The sequence below is a fragment of the Leopardus geoffroyi genome, chromosome C1 (assembly GCF_018350155.1).
Source record: "Leopardus geoffroyi isolate Oge1 chromosome C1, O.geoffroyi_Oge1_pat1.0, whole genome shotgun sequence".
Taxonomy (NCBI): domain Eukaryota; kingdom Metazoa; phylum Chordata; class Mammalia; order Carnivora; family Felidae; genus Leopardus; species Leopardus geoffroyi.
The window spans coordinates 77,337,660-77,354,768 of record NC_059328.1 but is presented as its reverse complement, the minus strand read 5'-3'; the positions used below and the strand labels follow the sequence as shown (position 1 = coordinate 77,354,768).

The 17,109-nt window shown below is 36.1% G+C and overlaps 1 protein-coding gene and 1 pseudogene across 10 annotated transcripts in view; one reads left to right on the top strand and one right to left on the bottom strand.

Moving 5' to 3' along the window:
• HFM1 (helicase for meiosis 1) overlaps positions 1-9,200 on the top strand; it is a 92,512-nt gene extending 83,312 nt beyond the window's left edge. For 5 of the 10 annotated variants that reach the window (XM_045478250.1, XM_045478251.1, XM_045478249.1 and 2 more), the window contains 3 exons: positions 4,374-4,485; positions 4,578-4,732; positions 5,408-6,006. In XM_045478250.1, the coding sequence (XP_045334206.1) occupies positions 4,374-4,485; positions 4,578-4,732; positions 5,408-5,477 (337 nt within the window). In that variant the 3' untranslated portion in view covers positions 5,478-6,006. Of the gene's footprint in view, positions 1-4,373; positions 4,486-4,577; positions 4,733-5,407; positions 6,007-9,008 lie in introns of those variants that run through there. The other 5 variants (XR_006712450.1, XM_045478252.1, XR_006712449.1 and 2 more) reach the window with 4 other exon arrangements.
• A 3,547-nt stretch (positions 9,201-12,747) lies between these two features.
• On the bottom strand, positions 12,748-16,237 carry LOC123600026 (annotated as a pseudogene).
• Between the last annotated feature and the right edge of the window lie 872 nt (positions 16,238-17,109).

Genomic DNA, 17,109 nt, shown 5'->3' with positions numbered 1-17,109 from the left:
AAACAAAACTAAACTATTGGGACTAGGCCAAAATAAAAAGCTTTTGCACAGCAAAGGAAACCATGAGCAAAACAAAAAGGCAACCTACTAAATGGGAGAAGATATTTGCAAATAATATATCCAATAAGGGGCTAATATCCAAAATATATAAACACTTTTACAACTCACACCAAAAAACCAACTTGATTTAAAAAATGGGCAGAGGGCCTGAATAGACATTTTTCCAAAGAAGACATACAGATGGCTGACAGACGCATGGAAAGATGCTCAACATCACTAATTATCAGGAAAATGCAAATCAAAACCATGCGATATTACTTCACACCAGTTAGAATGGGTGATATCAAAAAGACAAGAAATAGTAAGTGAGGAGGTAGAGAAAAGGGAACACTTGTGCACTGTTGGTGGGAATATAAATTGGTGCAACTACTGTGGAAAACAGTATGGAGGTTCCTCAAAAATTAGAAATACAACTATGGTAATACCACTGCTGGGTATTTACCCAGAGAAAAAAACACTAATTCAAAAAGAAAATGCACCCCTGTGTTTATTGCAGCAGCATTTACAATAGCCAACATATGGAAGCAGCCCAAGTTGTGGGTATCGATGAATGGCTAAAGAAGATAATGAGATATTTATATATTTGTATCTATAATATTACTCGTCCATAAAGAAGAATGTGATCTTTCCATTTACAACAACATAGATGGACCAAGAGGGTGTTATGCTAAATGAAATAAGTCAGATCATGTGATTTCACTTAGATGTGGAATCTACAAAAACAAAGCAAATGAACAAACAAACACAAAAACAAGACTCTTAAATACAGAGAACGAACTGATGGTTGTGTGGCGGTGGATGACAAAATAGATAAAGGGGATTAAGATGTACAAGATTTCCACTGGTAAAATAAATAAGTCACAGAGATGAAAAGTACAGGGGCGCCTGAGTGGCGCAGTCGGTTAAGCGTCCGACTTCAGCCAGGTCACCATCTCACGGTCCGTGAGTTTGAGCCCCGCGTCAGGCCCTGGGCTGATGGCTCAGAGCCTGGAGCCTGTTTCCGATTCTGTGTCTCCCTCTCTCTCTGCCCCTCCCCCGTTCATGCTCTGTCTCTCTCTGTCCCAAAAATAAATAAACGTTGAAAAAAAAAAAAATTCAAAACATTTAAAAAAAAAAAAAAAAAAAAGAAAAGTACAGCACAGGGAATATAGTCAATAATATTCTAATGACATTGTATGGTGACAGATGGTAATACACTTGCTGTGGTGAGCACTGAGTAATGTGTAAAATTGATGAATCAGTAAGTTATATGCCTGAATTTAATATAACATTGTATGTCAATTACATTTCAATAATAAAAAGTAAAATAAATAAATAAATAAATAAATAAATAAATAAATAAATAAATAAAAGGAGCAACCACTACTCAGGTCCAGCCAGTTGTTGCTGTGCAAGAAGTAAGTATCTAGTGTTGTCAAATATTCTGATTTTCAAAAAAAGCTAGGTATCTAAAATTCGGTGTGACATCTCCTGACTTAAATTTTGAAAACTAATTTTTAAAAATGTGATATAATCTATAGCAATCCCCACTCCAGGTATAGTCTAGTTTTTAGTCTCCATAGTAAGCAGTAGGAAGCCTTCCAAGATACTTACGCACAGGATAAACAATTTGATGAGACAAAATTATTTGTAGATGAGATATAGGTATATGATATTACAGATATATATATGTATATATGTGTGTGTGTATATATATATATATATACACACACACATATATACATATATATATATATATATATATATATATATATATATATATATATATATATATATATTGAATTGTAGAAGGTGGGACCATGAGAAGCATGTAGAAGGTGGGACCATGAGAAGCATGGTGGCCAGCACAAAAGACAGGTTATGGTAAGGCCTAAACTAGAGCAGAGGTGATGGGAACTGAGAGGTAGTTAGATTTTTGAAACATTTCATAGATAGCACATACTACAGTAGTTGAGGAAGAGGGAAAAAATACATGGCAAATGAGTACACAAAGATGTTAATCTGAGAATATAAGACACACAGACATTTGTAAAAGTAAATAGTAATTTTAAAAATGTTCAATTTTGGGGAACCTGGCTGACTCAGTCAGTCAGTAGAGCATGAGACTTGTGATCTTAGAGTTGTGAGTTCAAGTCCCACATTGGGTGTGGAGCCTACTTTAAAAAATTGTAAAAAGAAAAAAAAAAACTTCAACTTGAAGTATTTTTGCAGAAATGCGAAGTGCATCTGGATAGTGGACTTGGCTAGAAGTCATGAAGAGTAATTATAGCCACAACCAAAACTTTCCCCAAAAGAAATACTGACAACTTTTTATTCAAGGTCTAATTTAAGGATTATTTATTTCTCCTAGTTTAAAAAAATACGAAATTTGTGGTGTCTCTTGGTATTTTTGCTCTTATTTAGTCGTTTTACTTATCAACATCATAGAATCATAGATTTCAGAGAATTCCAGAGCTGAAGTGTGCTTACTTTAAGCATCATTTAGTTTCTCCACTGCAAGATACTTGAATCACCATCCAACGTCATTGCCATAGGTATTCATGACATCTCTACTAAAACAGCTCTAGTGACCAGGAGCTCATTCACTTCAACATGCCTGATCCATGTTTGGGTCTCTCAGACCATTCAATAGCTTTTAAGAATATTTGTCTAAAATTTGTCTTCTTACTATTTCCATTCATTGGTTCTAACTCTGAGTCATACAAGATAAATGGATTAGAAGCATCAAAGTAGAACAAAGCTGTGGGTGTAGAGAAGCAAAAAATAGGTAGAAAGTAGGAAGATAACAAAGCACGTAGACAGTTTGGTGAGCCATACTTTTAGAAGCTATAAATAATTTGGGGAGAGTTTAAAAGTGATGAACAGAAAATAAGTGGATTTAAAAGGGAATCCTTATCAAGTAGCCTCTAAAGAAAAAATTGTGCCGTAAGTTGGAACTAGAAAGAAGGCCTGTGGGACCTGAGGATTTGGGGTGGGAAAGAATCATGCTTTTCCTTTTGTACCCTTTTTGACTATTTTAATTCCTTGCTTTTGATCAAAAACAAAAAGATTCAATCCTATCAATACATGTACTTCTCTACTACCGGTATCCACTGCTTATTACTCTTTTTTTTCTTTATATGAAATTTATTGTCAAATTGGTTTCCATACAACACCTGGTGCTCATCCCAACAGGTGCCCTCCTCAGTACCCCTCACCCACCCTCCCCTCCCTCCCATCCCCCATCAACCCTCAGTTTGTTCTCAGTTTTTAAGAGTCTCTTATGTTTTGGCACCCTCCCTCTCTTTTTTTTTTCTTTTTTTTTTTTTGGTGGGAATGCAAACTGGTGTTTATTACTCTTTACATGGCTATCATATTTTAGCCTTTGAGTGTCATCTTAAATTGTCACCTCCTCAGACATGCATTCATGTCTACCTTTTTAAAGTGGGTTTATGTCTTCACACTTTTTCTTGTAATATTAATTAATTTCCTTCATATAACTTCAGGATCTATAATTATGTGTATTTATTGTTTACTCATTGTCTGCTCCTCTACTAGATGATAACTCCCTCAGGATTTGTTTACCTCTTCATACCTAGCTCCTAGTACAATATCTAGCATATGGTAGTGAATAATGAATGTTTTTTAATGAATAAATTTAATACAGAAGATTGAAGGTGAATCCTAGTGTAGTTTTAGATTGGAAGATAAATAAAGGTGTCTATCTACAGTGAGACCAGAGCAGGGAAAGGAGGTAAAAAGTTGAGCCAAGTGAGATTTAGGAAAGATTTACAGACTGCTAGGTAATAGAAAATTAAGCATGAGACCCAATTTTAAGGAAAATTACTGAATGATTACTTCTGTAGCCTTTTAAAAATAATATTTTTATCTAATTTGAAATATATATAGATTGGGGGACACCTAGATGGCTCAGTCAGTTAAGTGTCCAACTCTTGATTTCTGCTCAGGTCATGATTTCACAGTCGTGAGATCAAGCCTTCCGTCCAGCCCTGCCCTGAGCATGGAACCTGCTTAAGATTCTCTCTCTCCCTCTCCCTCTGCACCTCCCCTGCTTGTGCTCACACTCTTCCTCTTTCTCAAAACAAAAACAAAAACAAAAACAAATTAAAAATATATATATAAAGTGGTATTTTGTCTAAAGGAAAGGAGATAACACCAGATTTTCCATGAGTCTAAGAAACAGAGCATCTTTTTTTTTTGTAATAAATATGACAGACTATAATCATCTTCCCCAAAGAATCACTATTGATCTAATTAAGATGGTTTGTTTCTCTTATTCCCATATTTTAAAAATAATTAATTTTGATTTTTAGTGTTGTTTCATCACATGAGAAGCCAGATATTTATTTATCAGATTCTCCTGTGTTCAAGTTTGATGCATCCTCCATGACAAAATTGCCTCCACAAGCTGGAAATGCAGATATTGTAAGAAGCACTTCATTGTTTTTCTTTTAAATTCTGCCTGAAGAGTTAAACTTTCAGTGATTGCCTTTTTTTCTGTTTTCCTCAAAATATAGGTCTGTTTACAAGAAAGAAAACAGCAGAGTCTGTCACCAGAGATTGAAAAGCTGTGCTTTACTCACTCTAAAAAAATACCAAATTCTTCACATTTTATTGAGAAAGTGGATTTCTTTATTAGCAACAATGAATGTAAAAAGGAAATTGATTTCAGGTAAGAATTCTTTAAAGTCTTTCAAGACTATACCAATAAAAACTTTCTGTGAAGAAATTCAGCATTCCTTTTTCCTTGATTTATTTTAAAGATAACCTAAACATTTTATTTACTTAAAGACATTGAAAACTTATACCCCTGGTGACCTAAACCCTTAAGACAATTCATAATTTTAAGTATGTCAGTTTTTGAGAATATATGTTTGATACTTTTAATGAAAATATATTTTGTTGCTAAACTTTTTTTTAAGGATTTGAACACAACATGTTGATAATGTAAAGTGTAAAGTTACTAAAATCCAAATGAGATTTGCTTGTTTTTCAAAAGTTCAAGTTGTATTTTAGCCATGGAGCTTTTTCACAATTGTACAGGTTCGATGAAAAGTCATATTAAGTCAAATTAGTGCCCCCATGACTGGTCACTTCTATGGCTAACTATAGCAATTTCTCTATCTCTCTTTAATAGTCAAGGTTTACAGACTTGTTCACATATTGATTAAATATTACTTTTTTAAATGCTTAAAGAAATACCTAAGATGTTTGATCCCTACTTCTCACAGTTTATGAAATCTGATTTCCCCCCAACAGACTTCTTAAGGTTATGCATATTGAAGTTCATTTGATATATTACCTCTCAGCAATCTATATATATTTCTATATTTGCTTTCCCCCCCAGTAGGTATCATCCCGATGATGAAGCTGAGGAAATAAAGTCTTTTCTGGGAATATTTGATGGTATTTTCTAAAACAAACCAAAAAATTTTATCTTATATTAATAAGACAAAGTATAAAGACATCCAGTTATAAAGCAAGCATTTTATTTTTTAAAGGTAGTTCATAATTGTTCAATTTTTTTTTCTCTTGGATTTGATCAGTTCTGTTGACTGATTTGCAACAAAATATTTGGACAGATTCATTTTCCTATTGTAACTTCATGAAAAGCACTTTCACAGCGGGTTTGTTTCAGTAAGCTGAAAATTAAGTTGCTCTTAGCAATTATTTGGTTATTAAATACATCTTGATTGGATTTTGACAGGAACCAATTAAAAATTTTTTCTTCAGAAACAAAAAACAAAAAAAAATTATTCTTAATTTTCTCAACAAGAAGAAAGGTATTCTATGAAAAGAAATGATGCTAGGTTACTGAATCTGTTTACTGTATGGATTATTCACCAATATTGTTTTGTTTTACTAAAGATTTTTAAGAATCTGTGGCTGTCTGAAACTGTTGTTATATAACTTCAAATAATAATAAATGAAACATTAATCAACATAGATTGTTTTCCTTTAGCTTGTTTTCCAGTATGGTGAATCCTAAAACTTTGTTACGTTGACCTTTAGCAAACACTATTTCATGTTATTTTCCCATGAATTTTCTCTCAAATTTATTGACATTTATTGATAAGTAGTGTATAGGCAGTCTAAGAAGCGTTTATTATTCTATTTATTTATAGATACAGGTGAAGTTGAAGCCCACTTAAGAAATTTTAGGAATTTAGGGGCATCTGAGTGGTTCAGTTGGTTAAGTGTCCGACTCTTGATTTCAGCTCAAATCATGACCTCACAGTTAATGAGTTCGAGCTCTACATTGTGCTCTGCACTGACAGTGCAGAACCTGCTTAGGATTCCCTCTCTCTCTGCCCCTCCCCCTCTCAAGCTCGCTCACTCTCACTGTCTCTCAAAATAATAAATAAATAAATAAATAAATAAATAAATAAATAAATAAATAAATAAAAGAAATTTTAGGAATTTTTCTTTAAGCATAGAAGCCTTAGAGATGAGAAAAGTAGAGACGAGAAACTTCCAGATGAGATTGTTGTTATTATCATTGATAAACATTTATGAGGCATCATATATTAAGCATAGAGAAAAAGCTTAAAACAAAACTAAGAAGCTTTATTACCATGTTGAAAAATAAGAGCAACCAGTTCCTTTATTTTAGTCATCTTTACAATTGGCATGTTTCTGCATCTGAATCAATCATGCTACAACCTTTAAAGGTTATTAAACACCATTAAAATGAAAAATTGGTGCACTGCAATCTGCTCATCTTGCATACATAGACTATGACACTAAAGAAATAGCAATTTAATTCAACGAGACTTATTATGATCTGCTAAGCAAAAGCACTCTGCTTGATACTGCAAAGGAAGCAAATGATGAAAATACTGTTTTTGCTCTCATGGAGCCTACTTTACATTCTGGGAGAGAAACTAAGACATATAGTAATGCAATAATAAAATACAGAATACATTAGAGAAGTGGTTCTCAAGCTTCAGGGTACATTGCAGTCATCTAGAGGGCTTGTTTGGAAACAGAATGCAGGGAACCATATGCAGAGTTTCTGACTCAGTAAGTCTGGGCTGGGACCTGAGAATGTGCGTTTTTAACAAATGCCCAAATAAATGCTGATGTTGCTGGTCCAAGGATTGCACCTTGAGAAACACTGCAATAGAGGTTTAAAGAGCTCTGGGAGTTCATAGGAGAGAGAACATAATCCTGACCATAGAGTCGGGGAAGCCTTTATACAGGAGTTAACTTTTTTTTTTAATTTTTTTAATGTTTATTTTCGACAGAGAGAGAGACAGAGCATGAGCAGGGGAGGGGCAGAGAGAGAGGGAGACACAGAATCCAAAGCAGGCTCCAGGCTCTGAGCTGTCAGCACAGAGCCTGACATGGGGCTCGAACTCACAGACTGTGAGATCATAACCTGAGCCAAAGTCGGACGCTCAACCGACTGAGCCACTCAGGTGCCCCTATACAGGAGTTAAAATTTGAGCTGAGCTTTAAAAGATGAAAATGATCTTGATGAACAAACACATGAGAGAAAAACATTCTGGCAGAGGAAACAGCTTGAGCAAAGCTCCTAGGGAGGAAAATATCTATTTGGGGAATAATGAATAGATAATATTAAACATAGGTTAGTGTTGTAGGAGGTGTTTGAAATGTATCTTAAGGCCAGACTGTGGAGGACTTTAAATGCTAAGAAACCTGAGCTTTATTCAGCAGACAAATGTTTCCCAAACTTGCCTGATCATAAGAAACATATGGATAATATATTAAATATAAAAATTCCTAGACCTTACCTGTTTCAGAATTGCCAGGTGAAAGGGACTGGGAATTCTATAGTTTTAACAAGACTTCAGGTTGTTCTTTATTATCAAGCCAATTTTGGAAACACATGGGTAGGTTCACTTCATAAGTAAAACAAATGGCAAATTAACAGCTTTATCATAGACATGCCTTATTTTGTGCAAGTGTTTACCTGGAAAGTTAAGTGTAGTAGTTCTTTTTTTTTTTTTTTTTAATTTTTTTTTCAACGTTTATTTATTTTTGGGACAGAGAGAGACAGAGCATGAACGGGGGAGGGGCAGAGAGAGAGGGAGACACAGAATCGGAAACAGGCTCCAGGCTCTGAGCCATCAGCCCAGAGCCCGACGCGGGGCTGGAACTCACGGACCGCGAGATCGTGACCTGGCTGAAGTCGGACGCTCAACCGACTGCGCCACCCAGGCGCCCCAAGTGTAGTAGTTCTTAAGAAGTAGACTGATCTCTTAAAGGAGTCTAGTCACTGGGTATTCTTTCCATGAGTGAATAACCCTACGGTTTCCATTTTGTAACATAAGGTTTAAATATATTTCGATGAACCACACAACAGAGCTTTACACAAAAATCTTTGTTGGATTCAATTTTTTCATCTTTTGGTTTTTTTTTTCAGTTAAAAAAGTCCTTAACAGGCTGTATTTTTCTCACAGTGTTGGCATAATGGCTCCTACCTCATAGGTATGAAACAAGAATTTAATAAGCCACTGCGTAGGACGCTCTTAGTTTAGGGACTGATGCATAATATGTTCTTAGTAAGTGGTAGTTGTTCATACTTAAAAAATATCCTTAGCAGTATTTTATTTTATTATTATTTTTCAAAGTTTATTTATTTTTGAAGGAGAGAGAGTGCAAGTGGGCCAAGGGCAGAAAGAGAGGGAGACACAGAATCCAAAGCAGGCTCCAGGCTCTGAGCTGTCAGCACAGAGCCTAAAGCAGCCCACAAGCCGTGAGACCATGACCTGAGCCAAAGTCGGACACTTAACTGACTGAGCCACCCAGGCGCCCCTACTGAGCAGTACTTTAAATAGCCCATGGGGAAGGGGTGAAATAATACAAACAGACTGTCCCCAACTTCTGTTTGGACTCATAGTTTTTTAACTTTATGATGGTGTGAAAATGATATGCATTCAATAGAAACCATACTTGGTCTGTGAATTTTGATCTTTTCCCAGGCTGGTGATATGATATGCATAGGATACTCTGTGGCAATGTTGGGCAGGAGCAAGGAGCTGCAGCTCCCAGTCAGCCACAGGACCATGAGGATAGACAACCATACACTGACAAACCATTTTGTACCCATGCAACCAAACTGTTTTACTTTCAGTACAGTATTCAATAAAGTACGTGAAATATTCAACACTCTATTATGAGATAGGCTTTGTGTGAGATGATTTTGTGCAACTGTAGGCTAATATAATTGTTCTGAGCATGTTTAAGACAGGCTAGGCTAAGCAATGATGCTCAGTATGTTTGGTGTGTTAAATGTTTTTTAAAAGATGTTTTATTGGGGCGCCTGGGTGCCTCAGTCAGTTAAGCATCCAACTTCAGCTCAGGTCAGGATTTCATGGTTCGTGAGTTCGAGCCCCACTGACAGCTGTACTGACAGCTCAGAGCCTGGAGCCTGCTTCAGATTCTGTGTCTCCCTCTCTTTTTGCCCCTCCCCCACTCATGCTTGCTCTCTCTCTCTCCCTCTTTCTCTCTCCAAAAAAAAAATAAAATAAAAATGTTTTATTTATTTTTTTGAGAGATAGAGAAAGAGAGAGACAGAGCGTGAGCGGGGGAAGGACAGAGAGAGGGAGAGACAGAATCCCAAGCAGGCTCCACACTATCAGTGGAGCTCCAGTGCAGGGCTCGAACCCATGAACCGTGAGATCATGACCTGAGCCAAAATCGAAGAGTCAACACTTAACTGACTGAGCCACCCAGGCACCCCAAATGCATTTTTGACTTAATGGTATTTTCTACTTATAATGGGTTCATCAGGATATAACCTCATCGTAAGTGTAAGTCAAGGAAAATCTGCATTCATTTGTCATATTTGAATTGCAGTAAGTTGCATAGGACTTGACAAATGAACTCTTTGACTTTCCATAGATGAATCATCCATAGAAATTTTCTCTTGGACCTCCCTCCTATGTACACTTCCTCATGCTTTCAGGTAGATTGCTCTATCTCTGTCCCCTCCTCACCAGCATTCTTAGTTGTTTTATGGTCAGAGCATATATATCTATTTTAGTATTACCTTGAGTAAAATGTAATTAGAAAATAAATCTTCTGGGGCACCTGGGTGACTCAGTTGGTTAAGCATCTGATTTCGGTTCAGGTCATGATCTCATGATTTGTGAGATTGAGTCCCACATCATGTTCCATACTGACAGCATGGAACCTGCTTGGAATTCTTGCTCTCCTCTCTCTCTGGTCCCCCCAAATCATGTGCACACGTGCAATCTCTCTCTAAATAAATACACATTAAAAAATAAATCTTCAAATTCTATTATAATGCATTCCAAAACCAGATAGAAATGATTGCTGAATTATTCACAGTTTACTCCTTAGCAGGGTCACACAAAGTGTCTCTTTACTTTGACCCCATTTCTAGAAAACACCCTCATCAAGGATAGTTAGGGAGCTACTCCTTGAGGACCTGTAGCCTAGGGGTTATATGGATAACACCTGTGGCATCTTACATCGGAACAGGTGTCGATATAAAGAACCTCTTGGGGTGCCTGGGTGGCTCAGTCGGTTGAGTGTCTGACTTTGGCTCAGTGTGAGTTCGAGCCCCGCGTGGGGCTCTGTGCTAACAGCTCAGAGCCCGGAGCCTGCTTCAGATGCTGTGTCTCTGTCTCTGTCTGTATCTCCCCTGCTCACACTCTGCCTCTCTCTCTCTCTCTCTCTGAAAAATAAACATTAAAAAAATTTTTTTTAATTTAAGAACTTCTACTTTTGTGGGACTAGAGAAGATACCAGTGAGGAGAAAGTTAGGACAAAGAGAAGTAAACTAAACTAAGTTTACTAAGTTTATTATGTAAATAATCTAAGAATTTCATTGTGGGTTTTGGTTAGTGGAACAAACAAAACAAAAAGAATGGAAAATACTGGCACTTCTTATCCTTTAGCTTGTCACTTCCTGGCTGCCAGTAGTTAAAGGCCTTGCCACTCGATGTCTGATCCAAAGACCAGTAATAGGAGAAACTCCTTGGAGCTGGAGTTAGAAGTTCTCAGGCCTCACTCCAGAACTACTGAACCAGAATCTGCATTTTAACAAGATCCTGGGTTGGTTACATGCACGTTACATTGTGAGAAGCACTTATTTAAGGTGGAAAGGAAAGGAAAGGAGGCAATATCAGAATTTTAAAAGAATCCATTCCAGAAGACAAGTAGAAGAGTAATGATGATTAGTTGGTTTTCTGCACATATATTTCCTATTTTAAATGTAATATGGTGATATCACTCTTGTTTAATTGCCTTTCAGTATAGGTTGTTTTCTTCACCAACTGTGTAAATTATCTTTATAATTCCCATGCATCAACTGGGTATTTTTTTTTTATGTAGCTTGAGAGGCACTTAGATGCTCTATAGAGTTTTGTTTTAATTAACATAATAAAAGCCGATAATTCAAAAGAGCAATCTTTGTCTTGCTTATTTTCACATTTCAGTTGAGAAACCTTTCCCTAAACTAACATATGCCTTAAAACTTCTTACATATTTCAGCAAAACAGAATGAAACAAACAAACAAACAAAAAAACCCAAACCCCATACTATTCTGAAAGATTTAGAAAAATGTGCATAAACCTGCACTCATATATGTTGTAACTGTAATTTTTTTTATCAAAAAAGGAATGAAAATTCAGCTGATATTAGCATTTTGCCCATTGAAGCACATCCTTATGACAGTAGGTGGCTTCAATCCTTTAGAAAGTACACACACAATGAAGTCATTATTCTGGGGTTTGTTTCTGTATTGATCAGTTTGGAAATATAAACCTTTTACCATTTAGAAATTTTTAAAAATTTTGAAATTTAAATGAATTTTACTACAATATTTTTCTCATTTCAAGTTTATTAAAATATTAGCAGTACAAATTATTCAGGTTGCAATTTATCAAAAGATCAACTCAGATGAAGTCCAAATTAAAAAAAAAAAAAAAAAGACATAAAACAAACCAAAAACAATGAAAAGAGGAAGACAACAAAAAGATTTATCAGCAAGACTCTACAACTTAAAATTTGAGACAAGGGGCGCCTGGGTGGCGCAGTCGGTTGAGCGTCCGACTTCAGCCAGGTCACGATCTCGCGGTCCGTGAGTTCCAGCCCCGCGTCGGGCTCTGGGCTGATGGCTCAGAGCCTGGAGCCTGTTTCCGATTCTGTGTCTCCCTCTCTCTCTGCCCCTCCCCCGTTCATGCTCTGTCTCTCTCTGTCCCAAAAATAAACGTTGAAAAAAAAAAAATTAAAAAAAAAAAAAATTTGAGACAAAATGGAAATGAACTTTCCACAACTCACTCAGCCACTATTGTCTTCAAGTGTTCTAGAGCTGGACTCATAGTCAACTTTTTTATGGTCAAAGTTTTAATTTTTATCATGTACATGGTCATTTTGTTAACCCTTTGATTTTTGGTTTTCCTTTTCCACTGAGGGTATGGACTTTGCATGCTCCTTATTTTTCAATGTGAAGAACTTTAATTCTTTGTCCTACTTTGTTCTCATTTTAAGAATGACTTTGATCTCTATCAGCCTTTCCCCCCTGTTATTATTTGGGCTGTTAGGATGTTTTTAAGAGTAGATTCTTTTCAGGGCACCTGGGTGGCTCAGTAGGTTGAGAGTGAGACTTTGGCTCAGGCCATGATCTCACGGTTCTGTTCGTGGGTCTGAGCCCAGTGTTGGGCTCTGTGCTAACAGCTAGGAGCCTGAAGCTTGCTTCGGATTCTCGCTCTCTCACTTTCCCTCTCTCTCAAAAATAAATAAATATTAAAAAAAAAAAAAAAAGATACATTCTTTTCTGACCTTCAGCATTTTCTTTCCAGTGTGAACTTTCTTGGTTTCTGTATTTTTTGTTGTTTCTGCTTTGATTTTCTTCTCTCTCTGAGCTCCATAAACCTCTCCTCCTTCTCCTATCTTTTTTTCTTGATGTTACTTTTCTCTGCTTTATGACCTTTCCCTCTTGTACCCTGTTCTCTGTATCTGTGGGACTCCTTGCTTCTGCTGCTAGTTCTATCAGGGCTTCTAGGTTGCACCCTTCCACTCCAGCCCTACTGCTTCTTTCTCTCATTCTACCATTGTAACTGGCTTTCCTTTGGGGATGCTTTATTTTATAGTTTTACCCTGTACACCACTTTCTTCTCTGACAACCACAAGCACTTTAAAGATAGTGTATACATGTTTCTCATAATATCCCTTTGATTTTGGGGTCAGATAAAAGAACCTCACTTTATGGGTGACAAAATTGAGTTGATTCTCCAGGTCACATGTTTCTTAAACTATTAAGAAGTGGCATCTGGTTTACAGTCTCTTTGTAGCTGGTAGAATTAATTTTTGTTGAAAAACTGGGACCATTTTATTGTATTTCAGCCACACCTCAACTATGGAAAAAGAAGAAAAGCTCTTTCTTTTCTTTTTTAGAATCCTGCTGGGCACCCTGTCTCCTATGTGTTTGTTGGAGCCCAATTCCTTCCTGATGAGAGTGAGGTACTAGGAGGAGGGCTGAGGCCCCACGACGAGTGAGGACAGAGGAGTAACTGTTGATGAGTGATGACCATGTAACTGTTCGCCTTTGGTTGTATCACGTTCCCTTCTAGACTATGTGCATCTGTTATTTGTCTCACTTTTATTATGATCATGCTCACTTGCTCTTTGGTTTCTATTTAAACTTCTCTTTAATTTTACCCCTTTCCTGATCTTTTCCTTTAGACTTTGACTTTTCTTTAACATTCTCATGATCCCTTCCTTTACTCCTTGACCCCATATTCTTTTCTTCATGTCCATTATACTTTGTATTATGTTTTTTTTTTCTTTTTTTGTATTATGCTTTTCTTAACTCTGATTTCTGTTTGCTCTTATTGCCTCTTTTAGATTTGGCCCCTTTTTCACCTTGTTTTTATTATATTATCTTTTTTTCTGAATTTCTTCTGATGTCTCTCTCTTTGCTGTTAGATTTATGGTCTTAAACTTTCTTTTCCTCTTTACTTTTTGTTTGGACTCTTGGACACATGCCTATGGTCAGTTATATTTTTCTCTTTTACTCCAGCTGGGCTTCTTTGATTTTCTTTTGTTTCAGTTTTAGCTAACTCATTCTTAAGCTCCTTTGATTCATCTTTCACCATTGGATACCCTCATTCTTTGAGCTTTCTGAATCTCGTGCCTCCACTGTAAAGTAGTCTCACTACATCTGAAACGATCCCTTGAACTGGATCTGGAAGGAGTTTGATAATGTCATAGTTCTATTCCTTTAATTTTATTGCCAGACCTAGTAACTGAAAGTCTCCTCTGCTGTGAAGTAGGCTGGAAGTTAGGTAGATCAATCTCTCTCTCTCTCTCTCTCTCTCTCTCTCTCTCTCTCTCTCCCCTCTCTCCTCTCTCCTCTCTCCTTTCTTTGCCATCAGCTCTGGGAGCACTTTTTCTAATTAAGAATCAATTTTCAGGCATAGGAGGGAACTCTTCTGGATAAACAATATACTTGTGTTATGCTTTAAGATTTTCAGCCTCACTTTCACTAGATGTGATTTTCTTTTCTTTCTATTGTGTGTGTGTAGGGGAGCATTTTTCCTATGTTTCTTTTTTTTTTAAAGAAAATTTAAGAGAAAATTTAAAATTTCTTTTCAGAAGCACTTTAAAATCAGAATAGGACTGAGAATCTCTTGAGCTATATGAATCACTGGATGGGGAGGGAGGAGGAGGAGGATTTATGCATTTTTTTCTTTCTTTAGTTTGGGAATTAGCCCTCCACAACTGAGTGTCTACCTCAGCAAATGGTTTGCTCACTGCATCTGTTTTCTGGTTTTCTCTCTTGCACAACTTCTTGCAGAGAAGTCATTTGCCCCCAAAACAACATGATACCCATCTAAATGAGGAGCTCTTTTTGTTAGGAAGAACTATGAACCATTTGTATCCTTCCTTCTTTCACTGATAAGAGAGATTCTGTCTTGTGTTTAACAATGAAATTCTCGTCTTCAAAATATCCTCCATTTTCTTCACTGAAGTCACCACCTGAACCATAATATCTTTGACAATGCTGTGAAAAAGAAAACTCTTATAATGGCCCCTGAGTGAATATCCCTGACCCCTTTTCACTTGTAAAAAAACAATGAAATTCATCCCATGTTTGGGGGAACACATCAGAAAAAAATTCAAAGACGACTCTTCCAGCAGGTTGAGTATTAATGGCAATGTCAAAAAAAAAAAAAAACAAAAAACTCATAAAACATTGAGGATGCTGAATCATTGTTCCAATGGCTCCAATACTTAAATCTTTAAATAGAGAAAAATCAGGAACAAACTGATTCAATCAAGGACAACTGATCCAATCCTTTTGCTCCTGTACTGGTAACACTCTCTTCTCCCTGGGATCCTGTCCTTTAATGTGCTTCAGAACTACACTGCCCAGAAAAGGCACTAAAGTCCACTACTACAATCACCTTTACTGATTAATTCACTACAAAAGTTTCATTTTACTTTTAAAATTAATTTTTTCTTTCCGTTGTTATCTGATACATTTTTAAATAGGGAAATAATTGAATGGTACAATAAAACAAACCTTAGATTCTAATTCAGAATTTCAACTTACAGCACTAGAAAACAGCCCACTAAAATACTAAATTACTTACCCGCAGTAGAATTACTTGCCCTTGGCAGAACCAGAATTGAACCCACGTTGGCATTATACTTTTCCTACTTTAATTCCTATTCTTAAGCAATGAGGTTATACCTCATACTTACTTTTGTAAACTTTTTATCTTTTATCATAAATGTAAAATGTACTTCACTCTCTTCTTCCCTAAATGGATTAAGGAATTCTTTTCTAGCTATGAGGCAAAATAGTTAAATTCTAAATACAATTTAGATAGAAGTACAGCTATTGCTATACTTATAGTTTTGGAATATTGCACACGTATAAATTTTAGTATATTGTATTGTAGATTAGAATGGTCTTGCTATGCATCACTGTTTGAAAATGACCAAATATCTTATGGTTCTTTCATTGAACATAGTGATTGAAGAGCTGTTTTATACTACCTATATTAGAAAGATGAATATGAGCAGGTCATGTTTCAAGGGACCCATAGATGATCCAGGTAACAATGATCAAAATGCAACAAAAACATAGGCCTTTTAAAGTTATCAAGGTGTTTGTTTTTTTTTTTTAATGTTTGTTTATTTTGAAAAAGAGCAGGGGAGGAGCAGTGATAGAGAGAGGGAGAATCCCAAGCAGGCTCCACACTGTCACTGCAGACGCCCGACACGGGGCTCGATCCTATGAACTGCGAGATCATGATTTAAGATCAAAAGTCAGACGTTTAACCAAATGAGCCACCCAGGTGCTGCTAAAGTTATCAATGTTTTTAAAAAATTAATATCATCACCATCAAATTACATTACCGACATGTTTTTTTCTAGACTCTACAAAAGATTTATAGTGTCTGGACTTCTTATGGAGGTAACATGCAGACATAGTCAAATCTTTGAAAAGGAAGGCTACACATTCTTTTAGATAGTGGATTATAAAAAGTTAGAGAATGGAGTGACTTTGGAAAGGAGCAAGAGATCACAGTACAGATTGACAGATTCTGGAAGAAGAAGGGAATAAAGGGACTGAAGAAACGAGCCATGGGCATCTGACAGATTGGAGTCAGGATCATTTACATGCATATATGGTATGTAATTAAAATGTACAATTTGGGCTGAAAGGAAATTACAAAGTCAAGAACTTATTATCAGTGTATAAAGTAACCCATGTTTCTAATGAAAGAAAAATATTTTAGTTGGAAGACTTATTCATCATGGGAAGTTAAAGTATTTAAAATTTAAAATAGTTTTAGATGGGAACGATAAAACATATATCCTTCCCTACTTTAATGTATTTTTGAGATATTAACAAACGTTGTTGTTGTTATTTTGTTTTGTTTTGTTTTTCCTGTTGTCTCCTTCATTGAGGCAGCTAAACTATAAATTAGATGTTCCTCAAGGAAGGGTTATCAAATCCTTGAATTTTAAAATTTCAAATCTAAGATCCAGACTTGAGATAAAATAATTTGAAAAATACCTGATGGGTCAAAACCTAT